Source organism: Tenrec ecaudatus, chromosome 14 (genome assembly GCF_050624435.1).
Source record: "Tenrec ecaudatus isolate mTenEca1 chromosome 14, mTenEca1.hap1, whole genome shotgun sequence".
Classification (NCBI taxonomy): Eukaryota; Metazoa; Chordata; class Mammalia; order Afrosoricida; family Tenrecidae; genus Tenrec; species Tenrec ecaudatus.
The window spans coordinates 4,877,862-4,903,841 of NC_134543.1; the positions used below are offsets into that span (position 1 = coordinate 4,877,862).

General features: G+C 52.2%; 1 protein-coding gene across 1 annotated transcript in view; it reads left to right on the forward strand.

The window, feature by feature from the left end:
* Positions 1–25,980, forward strand: part of EML1 (EMAP like 1) — a 121,629-nt gene that overhangs the window by 38,712 nt on the left and 56,937 nt on the right. Inside the window, exons 2-3 of the mRNA XM_075531969.1 lie at positions 3,336–3,518; positions 16,214–16,346. Of these exons, the coding sequence (XP_075388084.1) occupies positions 3,336–3,518; positions 16,214–16,346 (316 nt within the window). The remainder of the gene's footprint in view (positions 1–3,335; positions 3,519–16,213; positions 16,347–25,980) is intronic.

The following is a 25,980-nucleotide window of genomic DNA, read 5'->3' on the forward strand; positions in this document are numbered from 1 at the left end:
GGGAGACTGCGTCTGGGGGCTTCGGAGACTTAAAATGTAAAGACAGCACCCAGGAAGTTGGAAATGCTACCCTTGGGTGGGCTTTGCTCATTTTTATCACTCGTCATCTCGCCGTAGCTTTCCTGTATTGTCATGGGTGAACGCATCACCGTCGTCATTGTGAAGGGCCATAGAGTCAGTGCCGACTCATTATGACCCTACTGTGTGCAACCGGACAACACACTGCCTGCTCCGGGGCCGTCCTCACGGTCGATTGCACGTAGTAGGGTCATTATGAGTCGGAGCCGACTCTACAGCACTGCACAGCAGCGACAGCGATGGAGCTCCTCGTTGCCGCCACCTTGTCCGCCCCTCTCCCCGAGGGCCTTCGTCTTGGTCACTCACCCTCTGCTCTCCAGAGACTGCCCACCCCACCCTGACACGTGTCCAACGTGCGTGAAACCAGGTCTCTCCACCCTCGCTTCCAAGGAGCTTTCTGGGTGTACTTCGTCCCAGACAGATTTGCGTGTTTGTCTGGCAGGTCATGGCACATTCTATGGTCTTCATCCACACCGTCGATTAAACGCATCATTTCCTCACTGGTCTTCCTTATGGACATCAGAAATCCATCCCAGGTGCCCTCCATGTATCACCTCATTTACTATTACAGCAGCTTTACGAGGCAGACGGTTAGTATCCCCATTTTTCCGATGAGGAAACTGAGGCACGCAGAGATCAAGTCCTCGCAGACGGTGAGAGTAGAGCTGGGATTGAGACCTCGTCCCTTGCCCTGCTCCCTTGGGCAACCGTGTGCTCTTCAAAGTGTCCGGGAGCAAAGATGTCACTCTTTTGACTAACGTCCACCTGCCCAGACACGGCATTTTCTACCTATCGCCTCCCCTGTGTGTGGACGCCGGACAATGCACAGGTAGATCAAAAGGATCTGAGTGGAATCGGGTTGCCAGCAGCTTGTTGGGGTTTTGTTTCGAGAGGAATTGCAGGCAAAGGAATTGCATGGGCAGAGTTTGGGGGGATCCCCTCCGCAGTGGTGTCCCCTGTGGAATGTCTCCATCCTCAGCCTCCTCAGGATTCATAGCTCCTGACCTTGCTCCTTGGTTTCGGAAAGCGGTGTGACGATGGGTTTTCCCACGTGGTGCCCTCGCCCCACTGTGCGTGCCGGACCTGGGACGAGCACTTTGCTCCGGTGAAAAGCCATGGAAGGAGCTGCGTGGATGGTCTCATCTCTCCTCCTCCAAGCCAGTGTGCGCTCCCCACCAGCCCTGCATGCCGCTGTCCCCAGTCCAGGGCCTGCCGGCAGTTTCGTCGACCTTTGTATTGTTTCTAGGTTGAATTGTAGTTTCTATGGGGTCAGGGGGGTGTGCTGCATTGGAGGGTTTGGGTGTGCTACACCCCGAGTCAAAAGCGACTCCACATGTCAGACGAGGCAGCCCGGGTTACGCATGGCGCAGGCGATGGGAGAGCTGGAGAGCGTGGACATGGTAACAAGCTACAGCTTTGAGTGAGGTTGTGGCGATGGTTCTTTGAAGGACCCTCATGTGAGCCGAGGTTCAGAGAGCAGGAAGGATTTGGCCATCGGCCGGGTGGAATGGATTTCAAGCAAAGGTGCCAACCAAAAGGGAAGGAGGAGAGGAGGCCAGGGTGGCCAGAGTGTGTGAAGGGAAGGGTGACACAGAGTGAGGGGGCCTTGGGAAAAACTCAGAAGCTACACATTGCCACCCAGTTCATGCAGACTCATAGCGACCGCGCAGGACAGGGCAGAGCTGCCCCTGTGGGTCTCCGAGGCTGTACATCTTTACAGGCGCTGACAGCCTCCCTCATCTTCATCCTTCCCCCACAGAGCATTGGGTGAGTTTGAACTGCCGATCTTACAGTTCGAGGCCCGACTTATAACCCACTAGGCCACCGGGGTCCTTGACCTTGGGAAGGGCTTGGGAATTGATGACTCTGTATAAGAACTCATGATCACCATGACGAGAGAGGTATAACCCCCAACCCCCGATTCAACCACCCATATTTCTTAAAATAGGTCAGCATTCAAGCCCTGGGTGGCAGGGAGGGCGGTCTCGTGATCCTGTGAGTTTCCTGTCAACACGATGGAGAGCAGACCTGGTCAGCAAGGCGCGGTGTCCGTGGGTCTGAATTGTTCTCCTTCTTTGTTGTTTGTTTGCTTGGTTACAGGTTGTCCAGCCAGTTTCTATGTGGCTGCTCACCGTTTTAGCGTGAGGTGGGAGAAAGTCAACCGAGCAAGCTGGTTGTGCACGCAGCAGTACACACACACACACACACACACACACACACACAGTTTTGTAACCGTGACGGCAGTCACCCGTCACCTAACAGCGCCCTTCCCGCCCCCTCCCTGTGTTTCCTCACCCCCACCCCTCGTGCCTGCCGTCTGAGGTTAATCTTGGGGCCGATGCTGCCCGTTTGGTCTCCTGTGCTTGAGGGTTTGAATGAGCTCATGCCTTCTGGCTGTTACTGCGCACGTCATGTTGAACCAAACGTTAAGCCCGGAGGATGAGCTCAGTTCCAGGTTTGAAGAGGGGCGCAGGGCCATTGTCCTGGGGGCCCCACCAGTCCCCATCAGAGCAGAAAGCTTGGTCTCTTTTCATTAAATTGAGGGTTTCCCCCCACCTTGTTCCTCCCATTCTACCCGGAGCGGCTTAGAGTGGTTAACAGCTGGGCGCCATGTATTTCTTCTGGTCTCAGAGTTGTGGAGGCGGGGCTTGCCGTGGCCCATTAGTTCTTTGGACTAATTGCTTCCCTGTATCTTTGGTTTGCTTCACTCTCCTTCGCTGAGACCAACAGTTGGACCCGAGATAGCCACCCATGAGCTCGTAAGACCCAACTGTTACTCAGTAAGTAAGACACAGAACGTTGTGTTTGTGGACTACGTTATGCCAGTCGGCCTTGCTGTCCCCCGAGACTAGTCCTGAGCCCCCAGGCCTGGTGCTGCCTCCTCCGGAGCCGTGTGTTTGGTTACAGCCAAGGCCTTCTCCTGTCTTTGCCCCCATTGGCTCCGCCACATTCATGGATCTAGTCTCTTGGCATCTCATGTAAGTATCCATGGAGCTGTATCCTCTGTGCAGCCGAGTGTCCCTTCCACCTCCGAGGGCTTCTGTGACATAGGCAGGGAAATGAATCGGCCACATGGGGGGGACGGGGACTCAGCGGGAACGAATACACGCGGCAGGGGGGAGACTGGAAGCACCAACAGGAGCGAGTGAGCAAGCAAGGAGTTATTCCTTCCCGCTGAGCAACGTCACGGGGTTTCAGGGGGCGGGGGGGGGGACCGTGGAGCCCGCACCTGACCCTCTCCTTCTTTCTCCGTCTAGATGACAGCGCCTCCGCCGCCAGCAGCATGGAGGTGACGGACCGCATCGCGTCCCTGGAGCAACGGGTCCAGGTGCAGGAAGATGACATACAGCTGCTCAAGTCCGCACTGGCCGACGTGGTGCGGAGGCTGAACATCGCCGAGGAGCAGCAGGCCTCGCTGAACCGGAAAGGCCCAACCAAAGGTGGGCGGCCCTGGCACACGGGCCGGAGCAGACCCGGCCGCTCGGAGCGCCTGGCTTGGGAAGAGGCCCAGGCTCCTGCATACCGACCGGCTCATGACTCAGAATAGCAGCAGGGCAAACCTAAGTCCAGACACCAGAATCACTGCCCTGCAGTCGGTCCAGATTCAGAGACCCGACAGGACAGGGTAGAACGTGCCCCTGTGGATTTCTGAGACAGTCACCCTTCACTGGAGTGGAAAGCCTCCTCTTTCTCCCACAGAGAGGCTGGTGGTTTCCAACCACTGACCTTGAGCTAGCAGCCCCACGTGGAACCACTGTGCACCCCACCCCCAAGGGCCCCTTGGGACAAGCTCACCTCGGTCAGAATCACCACACAGGTCATAGCCCTTTACCCGACTCCACCCCAAGACGTGCTAAGAATCACACCTGCCCTCGGCCGGCTAGCAGGCCTGCCCACGGAGGCCTGGACCGGGCTGAGTTCCCTCCCCTCACACACACAAGGGCCATACCCATGTGCAGTAGGGAGGGCATCTTTTTGCTGCTCCTGCCCCACCCACGGTCCAGGGGGAGAAGATCTTTTTGAGAGAGAGAGCCCAGGCCTCACAGGTAAGGTGGGATGCCCCTGGACTTGCTGATGGAATGTGTTGGTGAGGTATAGATAGGCCGGGATCAGTGTGGTGCATTGGGTCGCCCACCTTGCGCAGTAGGGGACAGTGGTGGACAGTGTTTGTCCACCAGACAAGGAGGCTGCTTTCAGTGAGAGCCGTGGGCCTTCTCTGGAGGAGGTAGCCACACTCAGGGGACACAGAGGTGGAAGCCATGCCCTGAACAGCTCAGGGTCGTCCCCCCCCCCCCCCACTTATTACTGACCTTTCCTCCCGTTCAAGCTGCTCAGCTCCTCCCGGGAAATGCCGTCTGTCTCTTAGATTTCCTGCCCCACTGACCGGGAGGACAGAGCCCCACCTGGAGTTCTGTATCTGGTGGATTTTTAAAAAAATTTAAGCCATCAGGGTCTCCGTGACTCCAAATAAGGAAGCCTAAAAAGGCAGTTTCTAAAAAAATTTTTTTTAAGGCAGTTTCTGTGTATTTAATACTTTTTTTTTTTTTCAAGTCCTTGGTGGTGCAGTGTAAAGACTGAAGACTTGCAGCCTCAGAAACTGCAGGGAGAGTTTGCCTCTGTCTCAGAACTGCAGTGAGTTGGAATCATCCCGATAGCAGTGAGTTGGGAGTTTTTAAGTAGAGCCAAAGGAGCCCTGGTGGGGCCTCGGGTAAGAGTAGGGCTGCTAACTTCAAGTCAGCAGTTCAAACCCACCAACTGCTCCCAGGGAGAAAGATGAGGCTGTCTGCTGCCACAGAGACTTGCAGCGGCAGAAACCCCGTCCGTACAGGGTCGCAATGAGTCCGAACAGACTCCATGGCAGTGAGTTTGGGTTTGGGGACATAAGCAATTTAAACAGCTAACACGGCAGGCTGCTTGCTGCGTCAAAACCTGGACATTTGAATCCCCAATGAGCACCTTGAAGGAAGGGCCTGGTGACCTACTTTTGAAAGATCACCATTGACCACCATCGTGGCCCCACGGGGTCACTGTGAGTCACAGATGGCTCCACCATAGGGAGCTCAAACTCAAACCTGAACTCCCTGACATCGAGTCGATTCTGTCTCACAGGGACCCTATAGGACAGTGTGGAACTGTCCCTGTTGGTTTCCGACATTGTAAATCTTTATGGGAGAAGAAAGCCCCATCTTTCTCCCTTGGAGTGGCTCATGGTTTTGAACTGCTGACCTTGAGGTTAGCAGCCCAGTGAGTAACCACTGTACCACCAGGGCACTTGCAGCAGTACCCATTTAATGGTTCACCTCTTAAAGTTTTGGAACTAAGACGCCTCATAAAACTTTATATCCTTCTAGTTAGGAGCCCTGGGTGGGTGGGGGTAATGGTTATGCACTGGCTGCTGTCCTAAAGTCAGTAATTCAAAACACTAGCCAGCTCTGAGGGAGGAAGATGGGACTTTCTACTCCATAAAGAGGCTTTGCAGCCTTGGAAACCCACAGGGGCAGTTATACCCTGTCCTGTAGGGTCACTCTGAGTCAGCTTCGACTCCATGGCAATGGAGTTTGAAAGTTAGTACTCTCAAGGAGCCCTGTTGGCATGATGGTTACACATTAGGCTGCTAACTGCAAGGTCAGCAGTTCAAACCACCAGCCACCCCACAGGAGAAAGACGAGGCTTTCTACTCCTTAAAAAAGTTACTGTCTCAGAAACCCACAGGACCACATCTACCCTGCCCTACAGGGTCACTATGAGTCAGCATTAACTCACTGGCCATGAGTTTGTTGATTTGAGAGTTGGTACCCTCTTTTCTGCTCCCCACTTGCAGTCCACTCTTAGGCCCTGGCGAGATCGTGCCTCCTGGCATCTCTAGAGAACACTGTTTCTCTTGGCTGTGAGAGCGCCTTGGTTCTTTAAAGGGCATGCACACGCCCCTTTGAAAATAGCCCTTATGGGTGTCGGCGCCTTGAACGAGTGCTCCCATGGCTCACACCTTGTCTGTAGTGGTGTCGGGAGAGGGCCCGGCCTGTGGTTTCCTGTAGTGCTCGGTGTCCCTCTAGTGCCTCCGTCTGGGGAGTCCTGAGGGCACAGCGAGCTCAGCATTGCTCTGCTAACTGAAAGGACAGCAGTTCAAACCCACCAGCCGCTCTGAGGGAGAAAGAGGAGGCTGCCTGTCCCTGGAAAGCTTCGCAGCCCCAGAAACCCTGGGGAGGCGCAGAGCACTTCTGCCTTGTCCAGCAGGGGTGCTGGAGGTCAAGGTGGACTGGAGGCCCCCAGGTATTTTGTTGGCTGGTTTTATGAAATGCAATGGAACCCTTGGCTTGTCAGGTTCCAGATCCCCAGCTGCAGGTGAGCAGAGCCGCTGGGCAGAGAGATGGCTGCAGTCTGAACATTACCCTGCGGGAATTTGCATCTCCTCGGACTCACCCACCAGCTAGGTGACTGACGAGGCTATTGGTGGCTGTTCTCGACAGACTCAGCTTTCCAGAAACAAATCTGAGGAGGATGCCGTGCATCCCCGAGGGTGAACTTCAAGCAGTTGCTTTTATGTGTAACTTCCACTTGCACATAAAAAACTTGGAGAAGGGGGCCTGGCCTGAGAATGGTACCTTCTTGATGTGCAGTGGTTTGACTTTCAGAGAAAAGCTTCTTGGGAGAGAAATCGAGTTCCATAGAGATCTGGGGTTTCTCTTGACAGACACTGCATTGTGGTTTGAAAACTCGCTGAGGGCATGAGCCTCTCCTTCCGTGTGGCGGTGCTGCTCGAAGTCCCCTCGGTGGGACAGCACTCTTCCCACGTCCTCCGTGGGGGCCCTGTTTCCACTCACTCGCCTTTCTGCCTCTGACCTCTGACACATTCTGCCCTTTGGGGGGGCTCATACGGTCGCTTGCTCTGAGGGGCAGATTCCTTTCCCACTATGGTGTTATAGCCCACTTCGCCCGCCTGTTGGACTGAAAGGGGGCCTCTGGGGGTGATTGATTGAGTCCCCAGTTTGAAGGGTGAGACCCTAGATTGGGAGACTCCCCAGTCCCTTTCAGATCAGTAAGTCTTTGTTCCACATTTCTCTTCCCTCTTTCCAGGACCCCTTGGGGTCCCGTTCAGAAGGGGTGGAGGTGACAGCAGCTGGGGGCCATCTAGTTCTTCAGGTCTCAGGCTACGGTTCTCCGACTCCATTAGTCCTTTGGACAGATCATTTCCCTGAATCCATCTTTCCCATTCTTCTTTGCTCCAGACTCCGAAGGACTCCTCTTAACTGCCCCTTAGATGGTCATTTCTACATTTTTAAGACCCTGGTCACTATTCACCAAAGTAGGACGTAGAGCATCGTCTCTATGGACCATGTTCTGCCAGGTGACCTCGATGTGGCGGTTCCCGATGAAGCCAGGTAACAGGGACTTTCCTTTCTACTTGTCTCTACGCCCAAGCATTTTCATAACACCCGGTGTAAAAGCAATCTTCTGTCGCTTCCGAAGTGAAATATTTCCACTAAGCCTCTTCCACAGAACATTTGTCTAGACTGGGGAGAACAGAAACTAGCCTGTTCTGCCGGAAAGAAAGAGGGAGCTCTTGTTTCTAACTCACAAATTAGTAAGAGGAACCCCAAAGCAAGAGCACAGTCGATAGAGATTTACTAAAATTTGCTCCCTGATGTTAGGTAAGGTTACCCTGGTGCATTGGGCCGATAACCACAAGGTCAGCAGTTCAAAACCACCAGGCACCCCACGGGAGAAAGATGAGGCCGTCTGGTCCTGTAAAGCTTCCCAGGCTCAGAAACCACAGGGGCAGTGGGACTCTGCCCTGGATTGTCATAATGAGTCAGAATGGAGCTGATGGCTGTGAGCCCAGTTTCCTTTGGAATGTTGAATAAGCAGGATAGAGACGCTTCATCCAATTTATTCACAGCCAAGAGCTTAAGATGTTTAATTCGTTAGTTGCCCCATGGAACAAACTTTACCAGGGGCCCATATCATAGCACCTCACCCCAAGGGGTGCTGAATGGGACCTGTTGTCTTTGGGATTGTTTGCAAGTCATGTTAAACCTCCTTGAAGGAAACGGTCCTCGGATCCTAAGAACCTGGCTGGATTTGAATAATGCTAATCTGAATTATGTGGCTAAGGGACAGAGGCCGAGAAGCCACATGGAAGCTGAAAGACAGATCACAGGCTCAAGGTCGGCCAGGCCTAGGAACTCCATCCCAGTTTGGTCCCTCACTAGCTGGGACTCCCGGGGCCAATTATTCAACTTCAGGTAGTACCTAACACCAGAGACTGTTTTCCCATCTGCAGAATAGGCACATTAAGACCAAACTCGTGCAATTGTGGAGAGATGGGATGAGAGAATTACATATCCAGAGTCCTGCGAAGTTCTGCACGTAGCCAGTCCATGCACAGTAACCCAGCCAGCTGCTGTCCAGCTGAGGCCCACTCACAGCGACCCTACAGGATAGAGTAGAACTGCCCCACAGGGTTTCCGAGGCCGCACGATCTTTCAGAGCTCTTTAAGGAGCCCTGGTGGTGTACTCTTACCTGCTGGCTACTGGCCTCAAAGGAAGCAGTTTGAAACTACTAGTTGCTTCTAGGGAGAAAGATGAGGCTTTCTCCTTCCCTAAAGAACTATAGTCTCTCAAATAAAAGAGAAAGCAATAATAATTAAAAACTGACCTAGCTCAGAAGCAACAAAGCCACATGGACGAAGCACACCAGCCTGTGTGACCAAGAGATGTTAAAGGGATCAGTTATCAGGCATCAAAGAACAAAAAAAAAAGCATATTGTAAATGAGGGGGAGTGCGGAGTGGAGACCCAAAGCCCATCTGTAGGCAACTGGACATCCTCTTACAGAAGGGTCACGGGGAGATGAGCCAGTCAGGGTGCAGTGTAACAACGATGAAACATACAACTTTCCTCTAGTTCTTAAATACTTCTTCCCTGCCCCCCCCCCATCATGATCCCAATTCTACCTTACAAGTCTGGCTAGACCAGAGGATGTAAGACAGCAACTGGAAACACATGGAATCCAGGACAGATGATACCTTCAGGACCAGTGGTGAGAGTGGAAATACTGGAGGGTGGAGGGAAGGTAGGGTAGAGGAAAGGGGGAACTGATCATAAGGATCTACATAGAACTTCCTCCCTGGGGTACAGACAACAGGAAAGTGGGTGAAGGGAGATGTTGTACAGTGTAAGATATGACAGAATAATAATAATAATTTATAAATTATCAAGGGTTCATGAGGGAGGAGGGAAAAATGAGGAGTTGATACTAAGCACTTAAGTAGAAAGCCAATGTTTTGAGAATGATGCGGGCAACAAATGTACAAGTGTGCTTGACATACAATGGATATATGTGTGTATTGTGAAAAGAGTTGTACGAGCCCCCAATAAAATGATTTTTTAAAAACTGAATAAATGTATATATTTTTAAGAGATGGGTTACAGCCTTAGAAACTCTCCAGATTCCTTTCCTATCTGACCTAAGCACCGGACTGAGTAATTACAAAAGGAAAAAAGCCAAATCAAAACTGACTTGAATTATTTTGTGATAAAACAGCTAAAGCAAGAGTTACGGTCATTTACACCGACAGGAGCAGATATACCGCCATGAATTGCAACTGGCTTGATTGCAGTTGAACTTGGTGTTTGGAGAATGTCTCGTCCCTCTCACGTCCAGCTGCTGTTTGGTTTGAACCTGTGGCCTTCCTGTGAGCAGCCCAATGGTGCCTCGAGTCGGTTCCAACTCGCAGTGGCCCCGTGTACAGCAGGACACACTGCCCGACCTGTCCTGCACCCTCGTCACAGTGGTTCCTGCGTTTGAGCCCATTGTTGCAGCCACTGTGTCCATCCGTCTGTCTGAGTCCTTCCTCTTTTCTCACTGCCTGTCCGTTTCACCACGCATGGTATCCTTCTGCAGGGATTGCTCTCTCCTGACAACATGCCCAAAGTATGTAAGACGAAGTCTCACCATCCTTGCCTCTAAGGAGCATTCTGGCTGTACTTTTTCCAAGACAGAGCTGTTTGTCCTTTTGGCAGTCCATGGTGCTTTCCATATTCCTGACCGGCACCATAATTCATCAGTCTTCCTTACTCCGTGTCCCACATTCACATGCGTGTGAGGTGCTGAGCACACCATGGCGCGGATCAGGTGCACCGTAGCCTTCAATGGGACATCCTTCCTTTCCAACACTTTAAAGAAGCCCTGTGTGGCAGATTTACCCAGTGCAGTTGGTCCTTTGAGCTCTTGACCCCTGCTTCCATGATCATTGATTGTGGATCCAGTTTTCTCATTTATCATGATGCTACCTTTTGGTCCAGTTGTGAGAACTTCTTTACATTGAGTGGCCGGTCATCCAGACTGAAGGCTGAAATCCTTGCTCTTCCTCAGCAAGTGCTTCAAGTCCCCTCACTTTCAGCAAGCGAGGCTGTGTCATCTGCACGCTGCACGTTGTTAATGAGCCTCCCTCCAAGCCTGATGATATACAGTCACCTTCGGATAGACCAGCTTCTCTGAAATGTGCTTAGCATACAAACTACATAAGGCTGGTGATGGGATGCATGCCTCACCTGATTTTTCCACGGAGCATCCCCGTGTTCTTTGGGCACAACTCCCTCTTGGATCCATGTACAAGTGCCATGAGCACAGTGCAGTGTTCTGGAATTCCCCTTCTTCTCAGGACTACCCATATATGTTTTATTGGGGTCCTCACAGTCAGATGCCTTGTCAGAGTCGGTGACGCACAAGCAAACATCTTTCGGGGGTCCTCTCCTCCCAGCCTAACCCATAGCACCACCAGTATTACTTTGAATGTTTGTGCGAATGTGCAGGTGACCTCTAGGCTGGGGGAGGCCCTGGGATGGAAGGGCTAACAGAAGCCTTTTGACTACACTGTGTTCTGTAATTTGCTTATTTGTTAATTAATGGAGCTAATGATCAAACCAAGAAAGCACCTGCAAAAGGTAATATTTTTTTACATCAAGCTGCCAACCTGTGACCTGCCCAAACGAGCAAACTTTACAGTCAGCCCAGGGAGCTAGCCACGGGTTCACGCCTGAGGAGACAGATAACCCCAGTTAAGACGGGAACAATGCGTGTATTTCCATCTACATCTCGCATGTAAATCCCTGTAACTCTCAGTGCGGAGCCGGAATAGAAATGAGCCGGCGCCAACACAATGGATCTATTATTAACGTCACTCCTAGCCCACAGCCCTGCCTTCTCGAGAACCCACGAGAGCAAATGCCGCTCTGGGCTTTCTTAGAAATGTTACCCCGCTGTTGCTCTCAGAACTTCAGAGAGCAGATTTAGGGCAAAGAAAGGGGTGGGTTTTCAAACACAACATTCTTCTGATTATCACGGAGCACACACCACCTAACATCAGAACGTTGAGAAAGCCCGCGCCGTGGTTCGAGCCCCAGGGGTCAGCCCCCCCTCATCGAGGCTGTGCACGACAGGACACAGCGCCGCCCAGCCCGGCACCATCTCAACATCCTTGTTATGCTAGGGCCCATCTCTGCAGCTGCCAGTCAGTCCATCTCACCAAGGGTTTCCCTATTTATAAAAAACACGCATAATCCTGCGACTCAGTGGGGAAAAAATCCACTGACATCTTTGGAATCCTCTCTGGTCCTTGTTAAGTTCATTTAGCATATTTAGTTGAAATGAGACTGGGCTGCGTTTTTTTGTTTTGTTTTGTCTTGCTTTGGATCAGCTTGAGCTTCTAACTGCAAGGCCCACTGATTGAAACCATCACGGCCGCCCCTCGGGAGAAAGACAGAGCTCTGATTCCAGGGTGGGGAAGGGAGGGGGTAAAAGAGCTGATACCAAGGGCTCAAGTAGAAAGAAAATGTTGGGGAAATGTTGATGGCAACATATGTACAAGTGTGCTTGATACTATTGAATGATGGATTGCTATAGGATTTGTAAGAGCCCCCCCAAAAAATGATTAAAGAAATGATAAATAAAACAAATTACGGTCTCAGAAACTCAAAGGGGCAGTTCTACCCTGTCCCATAGGGTTGCTTTGAGTCAGTGTAGACTCGGTGTCAGTGAGCTTGGTTTTTGATAATGTAACACACGAGCATTCTCCTGGCTGTTACCCATAATTTGTAATCATACTTTACAACAGTGCACAGTGTTCGATCATACTGTGGTGTTCAGCCCTGCAGGGAGGGCCAGGCCTGCAGCTAACTCGGAGTTGTCTCCATGGGGGACAGAGTGAGCTGAGCCAGAGAGAGATAGGCAAGTCTTTCTCTCTCTCTCTCTCTCTCTCTCTCTCTCTCTCTCTCTCACTCTCCACACACGCACACGCGCGCGCACACACACACACGCAGCAGCAAAGAGTTAAGCATAGGGTCACTTCAAAAGAGATGGTGAGGGACCTCTCCAGGTGAGGGTACTTTAGGCACAGATGTGTATGGCTTGCTTGTCTCAAGGTGAGAGATGACGAGGAGATTGTCTAGGGCAGCGGTTCTCAACCTGTGGGTCGAGACCCCTTTGGGGGTTAAACGACCCTTTTGCAGGGATCGCCTGATTCATAACAGTAGCAAAATGACAGTTATGAAGTCACAACAAAAATAATTTTATGGTTGGGGGGGTCACCACAACATGAGGAACCGTATGAAAGGGTTGCGGCCTTAGGAAAGTTGAGAACCACTGGTCTAGGGGGACGCTTCTTGTTTTTAAGGGCGCTTTCAAAGGGAGGAACCCGGGTGGCGTCATGATTACTCATCATTGGGCTGTGGTTCAGATCCACCAGCCAGCTTTTCAGCAGAAGAATGAGGCTGTTAGTTCTGCTAAAGATTTCCAGCCTTGGAAACCCTAGATGGGATTGTTTTAAGCTGGAAGAGGTTTCGAACTGCTGGTCTTGTGGATCACAGACCCACACATTATTGTCAGGTGCTGTCAAGTCTGATCCGACTCGCGGGAACCCTGGACACTGCCCGGCCCCGCACCAGCCTCTCAATGGTTGTGTCTGAGCCCCTGGTTGCAGTCACGGTGCCCGTCCATCTCATTGAGGCCCTTCCTCTGGGTCGCTGCCCTCCACTTTACCACACATGCGCCCTTCTGACGGCGACGTCGCTCCATCCTGGCTGGGAATCTTGACGTAGCCATAGGTCACAGCTCCCATTTCTCCTGTGCCCACTGGGTGCCAGGCAGCATGGGAGAATCCTCAGGCTGCCTCCTTCCTCCCTCCGCAGCCCCGCCGTGCGAGGTTTTACACACTGAGCCGCCGCACCTGAGTGATCCCAGGCCAGAGCTCAGAAGTATCTGAGATGGGAATGAGTCCAGACCTGTCTGTCTCAAGAGTCCTGCTCTTTAAGGAATCTCCTTGGAGCTGGGAGCCAGACCTGGGACGGCTCCTCTGAATGAATGCCTTCTCCTCCCGTCTCATTGTCATACTCCTTGCTGTGCTAGGCGGCTGGGTTTTGTCACCCCCCCACCCTCCTCCCGAGAACAATTAAAAGTCATTTCACTCACACACAGTCACACACCCGCCCTGTAAAACCACAAGATCGCCTCGCATCTCAGTCCCGTCCAGAAGCTGGAAACACATTCCTCTTCCCACCGACACCCTGTGTCCAGTCGCCCTCGGATCAGATTCGTTTTAGATCGCTTATCTGAGAGTTCACTGCAGACTCGCTTGTGCCCTGGTGCTCTTGCGGCCCGCCCTGGTACGTGTTCAGATGGGAGGTATTTTGGGGTTTTGTCTTATTTTCTTTCCCAACATTTCCCTGAAAAGGGGCGACCTCTCTTCCCGGGCGGCTGGTGCGTTTTGGATGCAGGCACTCGGTGTGGCGGTGAAGCCGGCTGTTAGTGCGTCGGTGGTGGCGGTACCGTGCCCTTTGAGAGCCGGGCGACAAAAGCCCTGGGGTGCCCTCTAGAAGGCTGAGCAGGACTGGATCCTGCCAGAGAAGTGATCTTGCCGCTTCCTGACATTTTAAGACTAGCCCTCATCTCCCTCTGCCTTTTTTTTTCCTTTCTTTGTGTAATTTCCCATCGAGATTTTCATTGTTCCATTTGCTCCTGGCACTAGTAGTAGGCCAGAAGAAGCACTGACGATGTTAAGATGAGAGTTTGTACGGAGATGGGTCTGGGCAGAGCCTACAGAGAATGCTGGCAGGCAAATTCCAGGGAGCACTCCTGAGGGGAAGCTGGGCAGAAAGAGGAAAGACGGATAAGGCCGGACCCTGTGTCTGTTACCTGGGACTGACCTCACACCTGGGGGAAGGTCCTTTGTCATCAGTCTTCCCCTGGATCTAGGAGTTTACCAGCCCAGGGACCCTGGGCCCTAAGGGTGTGTTTTATTTGAAGTTCTTCTTTCTCGATGGTAGGAAGTCCCTCTGGTCTGCCTGCTTCACCTTCCTGTTCTCCCTCTTGAAAAAAAAAGACGATCGAAGCCACACACCCGAGAATCCCCCTGGCATCGGATCAGGACTGTGACCTGAATAAGGGGTTACATCCCACCTTGGTCCTCCTAAGCCCGGTTGTCTGATCACATCCCGCAGTCATCAGCCCAGCCAAGCTGATACATGTTTTCTTGAAGGGAGGAAAAAAACAAACTCCAAAAAGCAGGAGGAGGGAGATGAGAACCACTCTTAAAATGATATATGCCAGCCCATGCTTTCCCTAAAATCTGATAATTCTGTAATGGACAAAATCATCTCTGCTGCCACCCAGTCAATGCCGACCCATAGCGACCCTACAGGGTAGGGAGGAACTGCCCCTGTGAGTTACTGACACTGTAGCTGTTTACAGGAGTAGCTGTAACTGTGCAGAGGCGCAGAAAGCCGTCTTTCTCCTGCTGAAGGGCTGGGGTTCCGAACGTCCTACCTCGCTGTTAGCAGCTCAATGGGTAACAACGTCACCACCTCGGTTCTTTGGTGGAACAGCTAATATCGAACAAAAACAAACCAGAGAGAGAGAGAGATTAGTGCAGTCCTTTTCTAATACAATGCACCGTTTCCCCCTACTGTCCGTATTTTACATGATGATGGGACTTGGGCCATCCTGAATGAGCCAGTCGGGATACATTGTTGTCAGTTAACAATGTATCCTTAAACATAACAGTCATTGTGTTTTGATGGGGGTCCTAGAGAACCTAGTTAACTGCGTCTAACACTGTAACTTTATTATCATCTGTCACTACAAATGAGCCAGTCCGGATACATTGTTGTTCATTGAAGTCTCTCTTTTATCCTCATTTCCTGTTGTTGGGAGACTGTGTTGTCGGTTCTAACCCATAGCAACCCTGTGCACAACAGGGAAACACTGCCTGGTCCTGCGCCATCCTCACACTTGAGCCCATGGATGCAGCTACTGTGTCCACCCATCTCCTTGAGGGCCTTTCTCTCCTTTGCCAACATGACTTCCTTCTCCAGAGACTCGTCCCTCCGTGTCCGAAGTACGTGAGAGGACGTCTTGCTATCCTTGCCTCTAGGGAGCACTTTGGGTGTGTTTCTTCCAAGAGAGATTAGTCTGTCCTTTTAGCAGTCCATGGTACTTTCAGCATCTTCTCCAGCACCACCATTGGAATGTATCCATTCTTCCACGGTCTTCTCTAGTCGATGTCCAACTTTGACATGCATATATGCAGTGGAGAATACCAGTCTGAATTCCTCTTCAGACTCCCGCAACACATGCAATGACACTAAATGCAGGAAGATCACAGGCCGGTGGCTGAAAAGTCTTGTGGATCTTGTGGAACCAGCAGCGGTGGAAGCACCTCAGCACTGGTGTGGGTCTCCACATGGCTCCTCCACCTCCAGGGCTCTGGCTCCATCAGTGTGTCTCCATGTGGCTTGTCATCAGGAATACAAAGCAGAGTGTGTCCTGCCTCCAGGGAGGAAGAGAGGCGTTCCCAGAATCCTCAGGAGAAGGCCATGCCCACTTAGAGGCATGATTGGCTATGACCTGATTGACAGCCTAGACTTCACCCCTTCGAAAGTTGATAGGGGATTATGTAACTGCCACAATCGGGTTGTTTGCTTTTTTTTAACCATTAAAATGTCAATGTGCTTTGTCTGTTTTGTACTTAATCATCAGCGTGTGATTGGCAAACATGCCCCCCAGCCCCACCCCACTCAGTGGCTTGTCTTTTCCTTCTTGCTTCCGCCGTGTCTAATGTCCTTTTCTGCTTCTCTTACAGCCAGGCCGCTGGTGCAGACCCTGCCTTTAAGAACCACTGTCAACAATGGCACCGTGTTACCAAAGAAACCCACTGGCTCCCTGCCCTCCCCTTCTGGGGCCAGGAAAGACATGGCTGTGCCTGCAACCAAGAGGTAGGCCCGGCTGTCCGCAGAGGGAGCAGCAGCAGGTTCAGCTTGGGTTTGGGAGCCAATGTTATTTTCATATACAGATGCATGTGTGCATATTATGTATACCTATTGTATATATCCATCCATACATTTTACTTTCACATATACGTATATGTACATCTCACTGCTATTGGGTCAATTCTGACTTATAGCAACCCTATGGGACAGGGTAGAACTGCCCCTGTGGGTTTCCAAGACTGTAAGTCTTTATAGGAGTAGAACGTTCCAACTTCCTCCCATTTGTACACATGTAGATTTTATCTCTATATACATGTATTTGATGTACATATTTGTGTATATACATATATATGTATATGTGTATATAAAGCATTTCCAATGACCGGTATCTCACATGTGTACATGCATAGATTATATCTATATATACGTGTATTCGATGTACATATTTGTGTATATACGCATGTATATATGTGTGTATGTGTATGTATGGATGTGTATATTGTATATATGTATATAAAACATTTCCAATGGCTGGTTTCCCACATGTGTACATGCATAGATTTTATCTATATATACATGCATTCAATATTCATATTTGTGTATGTACACATGCATAGATGCATGTATATATATGTATATAAAATACACTTTCCAATGACTGGTTGGCATTGAATCTTGCAAAAGTCCAATGTTTTGGCGTGCTGCCATGACACGTTATATAAGTGTGTTTCTGCTTTTCTTCTTTTTTTGCCTTTAGTAAAAAAAGGGTCTTTGAGATCTCAGTGGCTAAACCACCGTGTACTATTTTGCTTTTGAAATTTTTTTTTAAACTTTTGACTGAGAATCAGTTGGAGGTTTTGGGGTTAGCCCGTCAGTCAAGGACTCGTACTCTGTGTGCATGTTGCCCACACGTCTCTCTTGGAAAAGCAAATGGGAGCCTAACCCATGTACTAAAGCCTGCCCTGATCCCAAGCCCATACCAAATTCTAGTGGCCTTCCCAGCTGGAAACTGTTACGTACAGAATGGAGACTCATCTCTACCTTGAACTTGTACCCTCGGGATCCTGGTCCACCCTTGCCAGCCTGTCCTATCAGCAGCTTATATTTCACACACCATGGGTCTCCAACCCCAAAAACTCACTGTCATGTGGAGTCGGTTCGGACTCATAATGACCCTGCAGGGCCGCAGAACTGCCTCTGTGGGTTTCTGAAACTGTACCTCTGTACGGGAGGAGGAAGCCCTGTGTTTCTCCTGAGGAGCAGCTGGTGGTTTTGAACTGCTGACCTTACGGTTAGCAGCCTAATGCTTAAGCACTACGCCACCAGGCTCTGGAACATCAAATGCCAGAAACTTAACTGGGTAGGAAGCCTTAGAGAGATGCTTCTGCCCCTTGTTCGTGGCTGCTGTTCCACAACGATGCCATGGCCCCAGGTGCACTAAGATATGAGGGTTCCCAGCAGCGGACAGGAGTGGGGATCTACTAGAGCCAGTGCTGGGCTATGATGTGACATGAGCATCTCCCGGTCATCTTTGCACAGGGAACGCATTTTCCTCACGTCCCATGAGATAAGAGTCCAAGGATTTCATTTAGTGCTTCAGACCATCGGTTTCTCCGGCTCTTTAGATCTTCAAAATGAAATTCTTGGCCTCCTCTCACGCCTGTGTCATGCTCGTGTGGATCATTTTTATTGTTAATCTACACCAGACGACCCGGGTTCTGATCGGCAGCGGGACACCCGGACAATCTTTCCCTGTAATGCAGCTGTCCTCAGATGGAGACTGGAAACGTTCCTGTCGCAGGTAGCAGCAGTTCGTGAAGGAGCGAACGAGAGACGGGCTCCTTGTCTTCCTTTTGAAAAGAAGTGCTGTTGTCAGTGCCGTCGGGTCGGTTCCGGCAGACGACAGAGGAAACACCGGCCGGTACTGTGCCGTCCTCACGACTGCTCTTATGCCTGAGCCCACTCTGGCAGAGTCTGAGGCCGCCCATCTCGTGAGGGGCCGCCCTCTTGTCCCCTGCCCCTCCAGTTCAGCGAGCATGATGTAGAAAAGTAGGCAATTCACACTGGGGCCATATTTGGAACTTGCATGAAACTTTTGTTCAGAGCCTAAAAGGAGTTAGATAGTTTAGTGGGAGCACCCCCGTGGAGGTGAGCTGTGCTCCTTTGCTTCTTGCTGAGCGCGCGTGCCAGGCTCGCTCTTGCCCGGTTTTATGGACGTCTCGGTGTTCAGGCCCCAGGAACCTTGATTCTGGGCGGCCACACCCTGTGCCTAACCGACTGTCCTTGGTCTTCCTCAACCCCCACACCAGTCCCTAGCATGACAGTTAGAATTTGGGAAGATCCATGGCTCTGAGCGGAGGTCTCTGGAGCAGCAGGAGTCAGGCTGGGCTGCAGAAGGCGTGGTGGGTGCTCCCTCCCCAAATGGCTCTCAAGTCAGGGAGGGCAGGCATAGAGGCCCAAGGTTTTGTTTCTCAACGCTGTTATCTCCAGTCCTTTATGAATGAACAGCTTTGATAAAAGTCCACTGCTGTCCAGTCGGTCTCAACTGCAAATCTGAGTGGATCGCCGTATCTTTCTCCTTCCTAGCTGCTGGTGGCTTTGAACCGCCACCCTTGTGGTTGGCAGCCTGGCGTCGAGCCCACAGCAGCACCAAGGCTCCTTACACCACCTTTTGAGGTAGATGTGACCTCCTTACTTTGCCAGGGAGGAAACAGAGGCTCAGGGAAGCAAAGTCACTGGCCCCAGGACCCCAGGAGAGTGAGGGGCACAGCGTGGAATGTGAGTCCTCTGCTTCATGCTCTCTCCCTTCACTGGACTGGGCTGCTCTCTGCTAAGAGTCCCAGGTGGACCTCGTGTCCCCACCCCAAAGCACTAGGTGCCCTTACCACCTGGAGACGTACCATTCGCCCACCACATTGTACCTGTACACTTACTGAAGCAGTACGGTTCTCCGAGGCCCCAGCAGCAGCGAAGGCAGACAGCAGGGCTGGACTCTGGGTCAAGAACCAGGCCCTGTTCCGGGAGCAGAGTCCTGGGGCTCCTGCCCTGTGTCCAGTCAGCCTGGAAAGGGTTCAGGGGTGGTGTTGATACTCATCGGGGTTATTAAGCAAGAGAGACAGAAATAGAGAGAGAGAAATTAAGGGGAGGGAAATTCTTGGTAGTAGCTATATCACATAGCGGTTACACATCAGACTGCGATCAACAAGGTAAGCAGTTTGAAACCGCCAGCCGCTCCGCGAGAGAAAGATGAGACTGTCCACACCCATAAACAGTGCCAGTCTCGGAAACCCATAGGGCAGTTCTACCCTGTCCCATAGGCTCACTGATTCAGAAGTGACTCGATGGCAGTGAGTGAGCAGTGAGCTGTGGTGTTCTGTGTGTGTGTGTGTGTGTGTGTGTGTGTGTGTGTGTGTATGAGAGAGAGAGAGAGAGATGCAGAAGGCGACACATTATATGCTCACCACAAGGCCAGCAGTTGGGCAGCATCATCTGCTCTGAGGGACAAAGACCGAGACTCCTCTTGTAAAGATTTACAACCTCGAAAATGCTTAGTGGCAGTTCTACTCCATCTTCGAGCCTCTATGGGTTTAGCACTTGGCTGTAAACTAAAAGGTCAGCTGTTTGAACCCACCAGCTGCCAGGGGGCGTGGGGTGGGAGGGGAGGAGAAAGATTGTTCTTGCTGGTGTGTGGTGCTGTCTTGTCAAGTTTCTGGCAGACGGTGGAAGTGCCCCATGGGGCTTTCTGGACTGCAGTCTTCACAGGACAGCCTGCCCTGTCTTTCCCCGAAAAGCCACTGAGTGCATTCAAAGTGCCAGCCTTTCCTTTAGCAGCAAGCACTTAACTGTTGAGCCACCTGGGGTCCCCTTAAAATGACAGCCTAGTAACCCCATGGAGGCAGCACTTCTCCGTCCTAGGGGCCAGCGTGAATGAGAACCGCCTGGAGGGCAATGGAGGGGCTTGTATGTAAGCGCATGCTTGAACTGGGGTTCAGATGGTCAGCTTCCTTCCAGAGAGATTCTAAGGACTCTGTAGATATTTCTTTGTTATTTAAAAATCAATCCCTTTGGTCAGGAGCCCTGGTGGTGTAGTGGTGACTCATCGCGCTGCTAACTGCAAGGTCGGCAGTTTGAAACCACCAGCTGCTCTGAGGGTGAAAGAGGAGGCTTTCTACTCCGGTAAGGAGTTTGAGTCTTGGAAACTCGCAGGGGCAGTTCCACCCTGTCCTTTAGGGTTGCTAGAAGTCGGTATCGACTCCATGTCGGTGAGAGTTTTTTCGGGGGGTGGGGTGGGAGGTTAGTTTGGTCCGACTGATAAACTATGTCATGAGCATCCCATGGCTCACATGACTGAACGCCAGAGCCCCTGCTGGTTTCCCATGTCAACGTAGACTGATTGGTTTATTTTGTTTTCTCCGGCTTTCCATCCATTTGGAAGACGGGGCAGCGAGAAGCCCTGCCAAGGTGTCCCGCTCAGATAAAATCTGTACAGAAAGAAGCAGACGAGGCATTCGGAATCAAACCTGCAAACCTCACCCTCCCTGCCACTGAAGGAAGTGACAACTCACAGCAGCCTTGCAGGGCAGCGTAGCACTGCCTCTCGGAGTTTCCCAGAGTGTCACTCTTCCGAGGAGTAGAAAGGCCCATCTCTCTCCCTGCCAGGGGTGCCTGGTGGTTTTGAACTGCTGACCTGATGGTTAGCAGCCCCACTCATAGCCACTGGAGCCTTAGTGGCATTTAGAATAGTGCCCCCAGCCCCACCCCCATTGCAAGCAAGCTTGCTGTCGGGGGGAGTTTTGTGCATTGGCACGCAAGGCTAGCCCAGCTGGAGCATGTGTGGCTGGCATGGCAGGTTGTTGGTTTTCGTTTCAGCTTAAGAGGGGACTAGAAGGGGGGAAAAAATCCTATTTGGAAATTTTCCAGCCACCAGTGTCTGTACTTTGGGTGGCCAATTAAGACTTGGATTCGGGGCTTGGCTTGAAATCCTTGGGAAAAGCAGCAGGAATCTGGGGAAGGCAAGGTAGGTCACACCTTGCTCCCCGGGGCGCTGCCTGGACAACAGCACAAGGTCTCTGCAGGCTCCTGAGTGAGAGTGGGGTTTGTGCCCCCGTCCAGGAGGGGAGCATACAATAGGGCAGCACCAGGGGAGGGAGATCAAAGGACAAGCCTGGTCCAGAAGGAGATTTCCATAGAAGTGCTAGCAGCCAGAAGAGATGAGGGGTCGGCATGTAGCCCCTGCCCCCACACACAGCCCACAGGACCTCTGGGAAGCAGTCCCCCTTGTGGGAAAAACAGCGGCTGTCGTGCACACAGCTCTATTCCAGGGCCAGGGACCCACAGCCGGCCTGGACAAGATGTTTTTATTCAAGATTATTTCTAACACTGCTCTTTCTTGTTCACATCCATGGAAACAGAAGCCTCATGTTCACGATGCGAGTTCATGCTCCCTAGCAAACTAGACAGCGAAGTGCTGCCCACGGAGCAGAGCAAGTCCACTTGCTTGGTGCCCATCCCTTTACTGAAAGAAATGAGTCTGCCCTCTGGGCTCGGCTGGTCCCGGGTTTTCTCAGGCCACCAGCCTTCTGGAAAAGATGCCTTTGGGCCAAAAAAAAAAAGGCCTTATTCTGGCAGGCAGTGAAGGATGGGGCAGTTCTTCATTTGATTCTTAGGTCACAGGCATGCTCCAGCAGAGCTGTGCCACATTCTGTCCTGGGTCCCCCAGCGCCCGGCCAAGCACCCAGACGTCAGGGCCGTCTGCCCCGTGTTTATTGAGTGAACCTTCGCTTTATAGCCCTTTCAGTCACAATAGAATCACCGGAAAAACACAGCTGACCGTGCCCAGGTCGTCTGTCTGCCCGGTTGTCAAGGTTTCAGTCAGGAATAAGTTCGATTCCAACTCCCACAGTGAAAGGCAAGCATCGTCCCTCACCACAGCAAGTGCAGGTTCACTGTTTGGCCATCAGAAGCAAAACAGCGCCCCCCCCCCCCCCCCGGGAAGCGCTGTGGTTGGGGAGCCAGGGCGGGGAGCAGGAGAAGGAGGCCGTAGAGACTGCAGCCACTGGAGAGGCTCCGCTGGGCTGGGCTCCCCCACGGCCCCAGAGCGGATTCCTATTCGAAGCGACCCCGTGCGGGGTCTCCAAGGCTGTGCCACTTCCACAGAGCAGACGGCCGCGTGGCTGGTGGGGTAGAACCGTGCACAGGGCCTCTCAGTCTCCCCCCAGCCACTCCTCCCACCCCTTTCAAAACGCAGAGCCCTGCAGACCCCCTGCAGGCACAGCCACCCAGGATAATCCCTGACAGTTTGGTGAGCCAGCCAGCCTCCTGCCAGGGCTGCACATAGTGTTCTGCTCCCTCGGCCTGAGCTTCTGCCCCTCGAGTGGTGTCCTGAGTGGTGTCCCGGTAAATCCGCTTTCATCCCTAAGAGCTCTCCACCCTGGAAAGGAAAATGCCTGGTCCCCAACCTCGATGACAATAAAAACAAAGCCAAACACTGCCATCAAGTCGCCCCTATAGGACAAAGCAGAACCGCCTCGGGGGTTTCTGAGGCTGTAACTCTTTATGGCACCGACAGGCCTGTGTCTCTCTCCTTTCCGGTGGTGCAGCTACTGGATCCAGGCTCCGAGTTGTACCCCAACATTTAGGGCATTACACTAGGGCTCCCGAGAGCAACAAGGGCAATCTTTCTTTTTTAAGCTTAACGTTGCCGTGCGACCGTGAGTGGCAGCTGCCATGGAGAGTGCTGATGGAACGCTTCCACGTTTACATACATGCAAACCAGAGGGCCTTTCCCTGCTGCTGGGTGGTGTGCGCTCTGTTGAGGCTTATCACAATATTTCCCTACGCGTTTATCACTGCACTCACGGTTGTTTTTCCGCTTTGTTTTTTCTTTGGCTTCGCTTGCGGGTCGCTGGCGTGTAGATTAAACCGGTCTGTGAGCCTTCTCAATGCATGCAAATCGCACAGGCCAGCACCCAGGTGAGGGGCCCTCTGATGTGTGTGTGTAACCTAGCCCTAACACGGTAGCCCTACTCACTGCCTCCTGTGTGTGAAGTCTGAACTCAAATACGTAAACTGCCCGCCCAAAGCAACAACAACCAACAGCTAAACGGTTCCGACTCAGAGGAGAGGACCCTGTTGGACAGAATAGAACTGCCCCAATGGGGCTTAAATAGCCTCATCTTTTCTCCTGAGGAATGACTGGTGGTTTAGAACTGCCGACCTTGTGGTAAGCAGTCCAACGAGGAACCACTACGCCTCCAAACCCCAAACCAAACCCCCTGCCTTCTGGGCTGGATGCCCCAACTTTCAGAAATGCAATACTCTCTGAGGATCTGTAATTTCCTGACCCCCCAAATTGAGCATTCTAAAAACTCACATTCTGACCTCGAAGCACCCTGTGTGGATGGCAGTGGTACAATTCTGGTGTAAACCGAGCGTGTCCTTGGTGCGTCACAGACGACCGGCGTGCTCGGGACACTAGAAGTCGCTGTCGTTCCGATGGTCACTTGCTCGTGTTTGCACCTCACACTGCCCCTGTGGCGTCAGCAGAGGTGGTTTTTCACAAGCCAACCCGCCCGTTTTTGAATGATACTGAGAGAGGCAGGGAATACGGCTTGGCAGCTGGGCGCCCAGACAGACCAGACTGGCAGGGTGGGAAGAGGGTGGGCGATTACTGAGCGGGAGCAGCATGCAGAGACCAGAGTCCCTGGGTGAGACTTCCTTGTTCTCCTGAGAAGAGGGATTGGCCCGGCTTAGAGATGGGCAAGGGGACATTATATCTTGCTGCCTTGGACCCTCAGCTCCCCTTCACTCCTGACTGGACGTGAGCTCCCCCGCACGGAAGACACTTCCTGGCTGCCAAGCCTGCTCCCTCATCCCACTCCTCTCTCTCCCTCCTGGTGCTTCTGCTCCCTCGCCCTCCTGGGGCCGGTTCCCCATTATACTTGTCTTTGTAACTGAGTGTTCAGAGTCACCTTCTCCCCTCCCCTTCAGTGACCACCAGGTGGACAGTTCCTGGCCCAGGCTAGCTCCCAAGTCACAGACTTATATCCAGCCCCACCCACTGCATGCCCTACCAGTAGCCCACCTCCGTGTGTCCCTGCTCTGTCCCTCTCTCAGAGCCCCAGCCTGGGAAGGCCACTGCCTACCCATCCCTCTAAGTGAAAACAATCCTTGTCCTTTCTTGTGATCCTTCCAGCCACCCATCCATTCATTCGTCCGTTCAGTAAGTACCCCACAAGCTTCTGTGCTTCATGCGTTAGGCTCTCCACGCATCATCCCCTCAAGGCGAAGATCAAAGGTGCCAGTGTCCTGGGCTAGCTGCACAGCGGCTTCACACTGTGAAAGGATGCCTAGACCCTGCACTCCTTGCCTGCCTCAGATTCAACCGCATGCATGTGGGGCTCCCCTTCCCCAGAGCAGGCTCTTCCCCGCTGTGCCATGACTGCACACGCCAGCCTTTCCCTTGCTCTTTGCAGAAACACAGTCCACAGGGAGCGTCCCCGGGCCTTCCAGCCCTCCCCTCTCCTGTTGGACAGGAGCAAGTTAAGCCCCACGTGGACGGGACCACAGAAGGAAGGCACTTTACATATGACTGAGTATCTGCCATTGCATGCCGCCTTCTAATTGTGCTGCTTCTACGTGAGCCTTTAGCCCAGGGGTTCTCAACCTTCCTAATAGCACGGCCCTGTCATACAGTTCCTCTTGTTGTGGTGACCCCCCAACTATAAAATTATTTTCATTGCTACTTCATAGCTGTCCTTTTGCTACTGTTATGAATTTGGCGACCTCTGTGAAAGGGTCGTTTGACCCACCCCCCCAAAGGGGTCGTGATCCACAGGTTGAGAACCACTGCTTTAGACCAAGGCTCTGCCTTCTCTGCGTGGATGTTAACATTGTGGGATAGATAATCCTTTGTGGTGGGGGCTGTGCTGGGCACTGGGGTGTGTTTCAGCAACCCTGCTGGCCTCTACCCAGTCCCTGGAGAAGGACCCCATGCTTGTTGGAGAGTCACCAGTGAAGACCTGCACTGGGATGTGCTGGGACGGCAGCTGGGTTGAAACATACCCCTTACCATGGGCATGCCCAGGCAGAGTTTGACTGTGTGGCACATGAAGTCACTAAGAGTTGGGCCCCTTAACCTAACCGCTCTGGTGGCACAGTGGTTACCAGTGTGACTGCTCACATCAAGGTCTGCAGTTCGAAACCACCATCTGCTCCATGGGAGAAAGATGGGGTTTTCTTTTCCTGCAAAAAGTGACCAACTCAGAAACTCACAGGAGCAGTTCTACCCTGCTCTGCAGGGTTACTGTGAGTCGGCATCAACTCACTGGCGGTGCGTTCTTAGGAAATGTAACCAAATCCAAATACACTAGCAGGCTTCCAAACTGCCTCTAGACATTGTCCAATGTCCCCTGGAGGACAAATGGCCTCTGGCTGAGAACCACTGCTCTCAGCTGAAGCTTTCTCAAGGGCAGGGAAGGCTTCCTGTGGCCCTGGATGCTCACACATGTGGTCATCGCTAGGTGCCCTGCAGTTGGTTCTGACTCAAATCCACCCACCCTGTGCTCAGCAGAATGTAACACCACCCGGTCCAGTGCCAGCCTCACAACTGCTGCCCATCATTGCAGCCACCGTGTCAGTC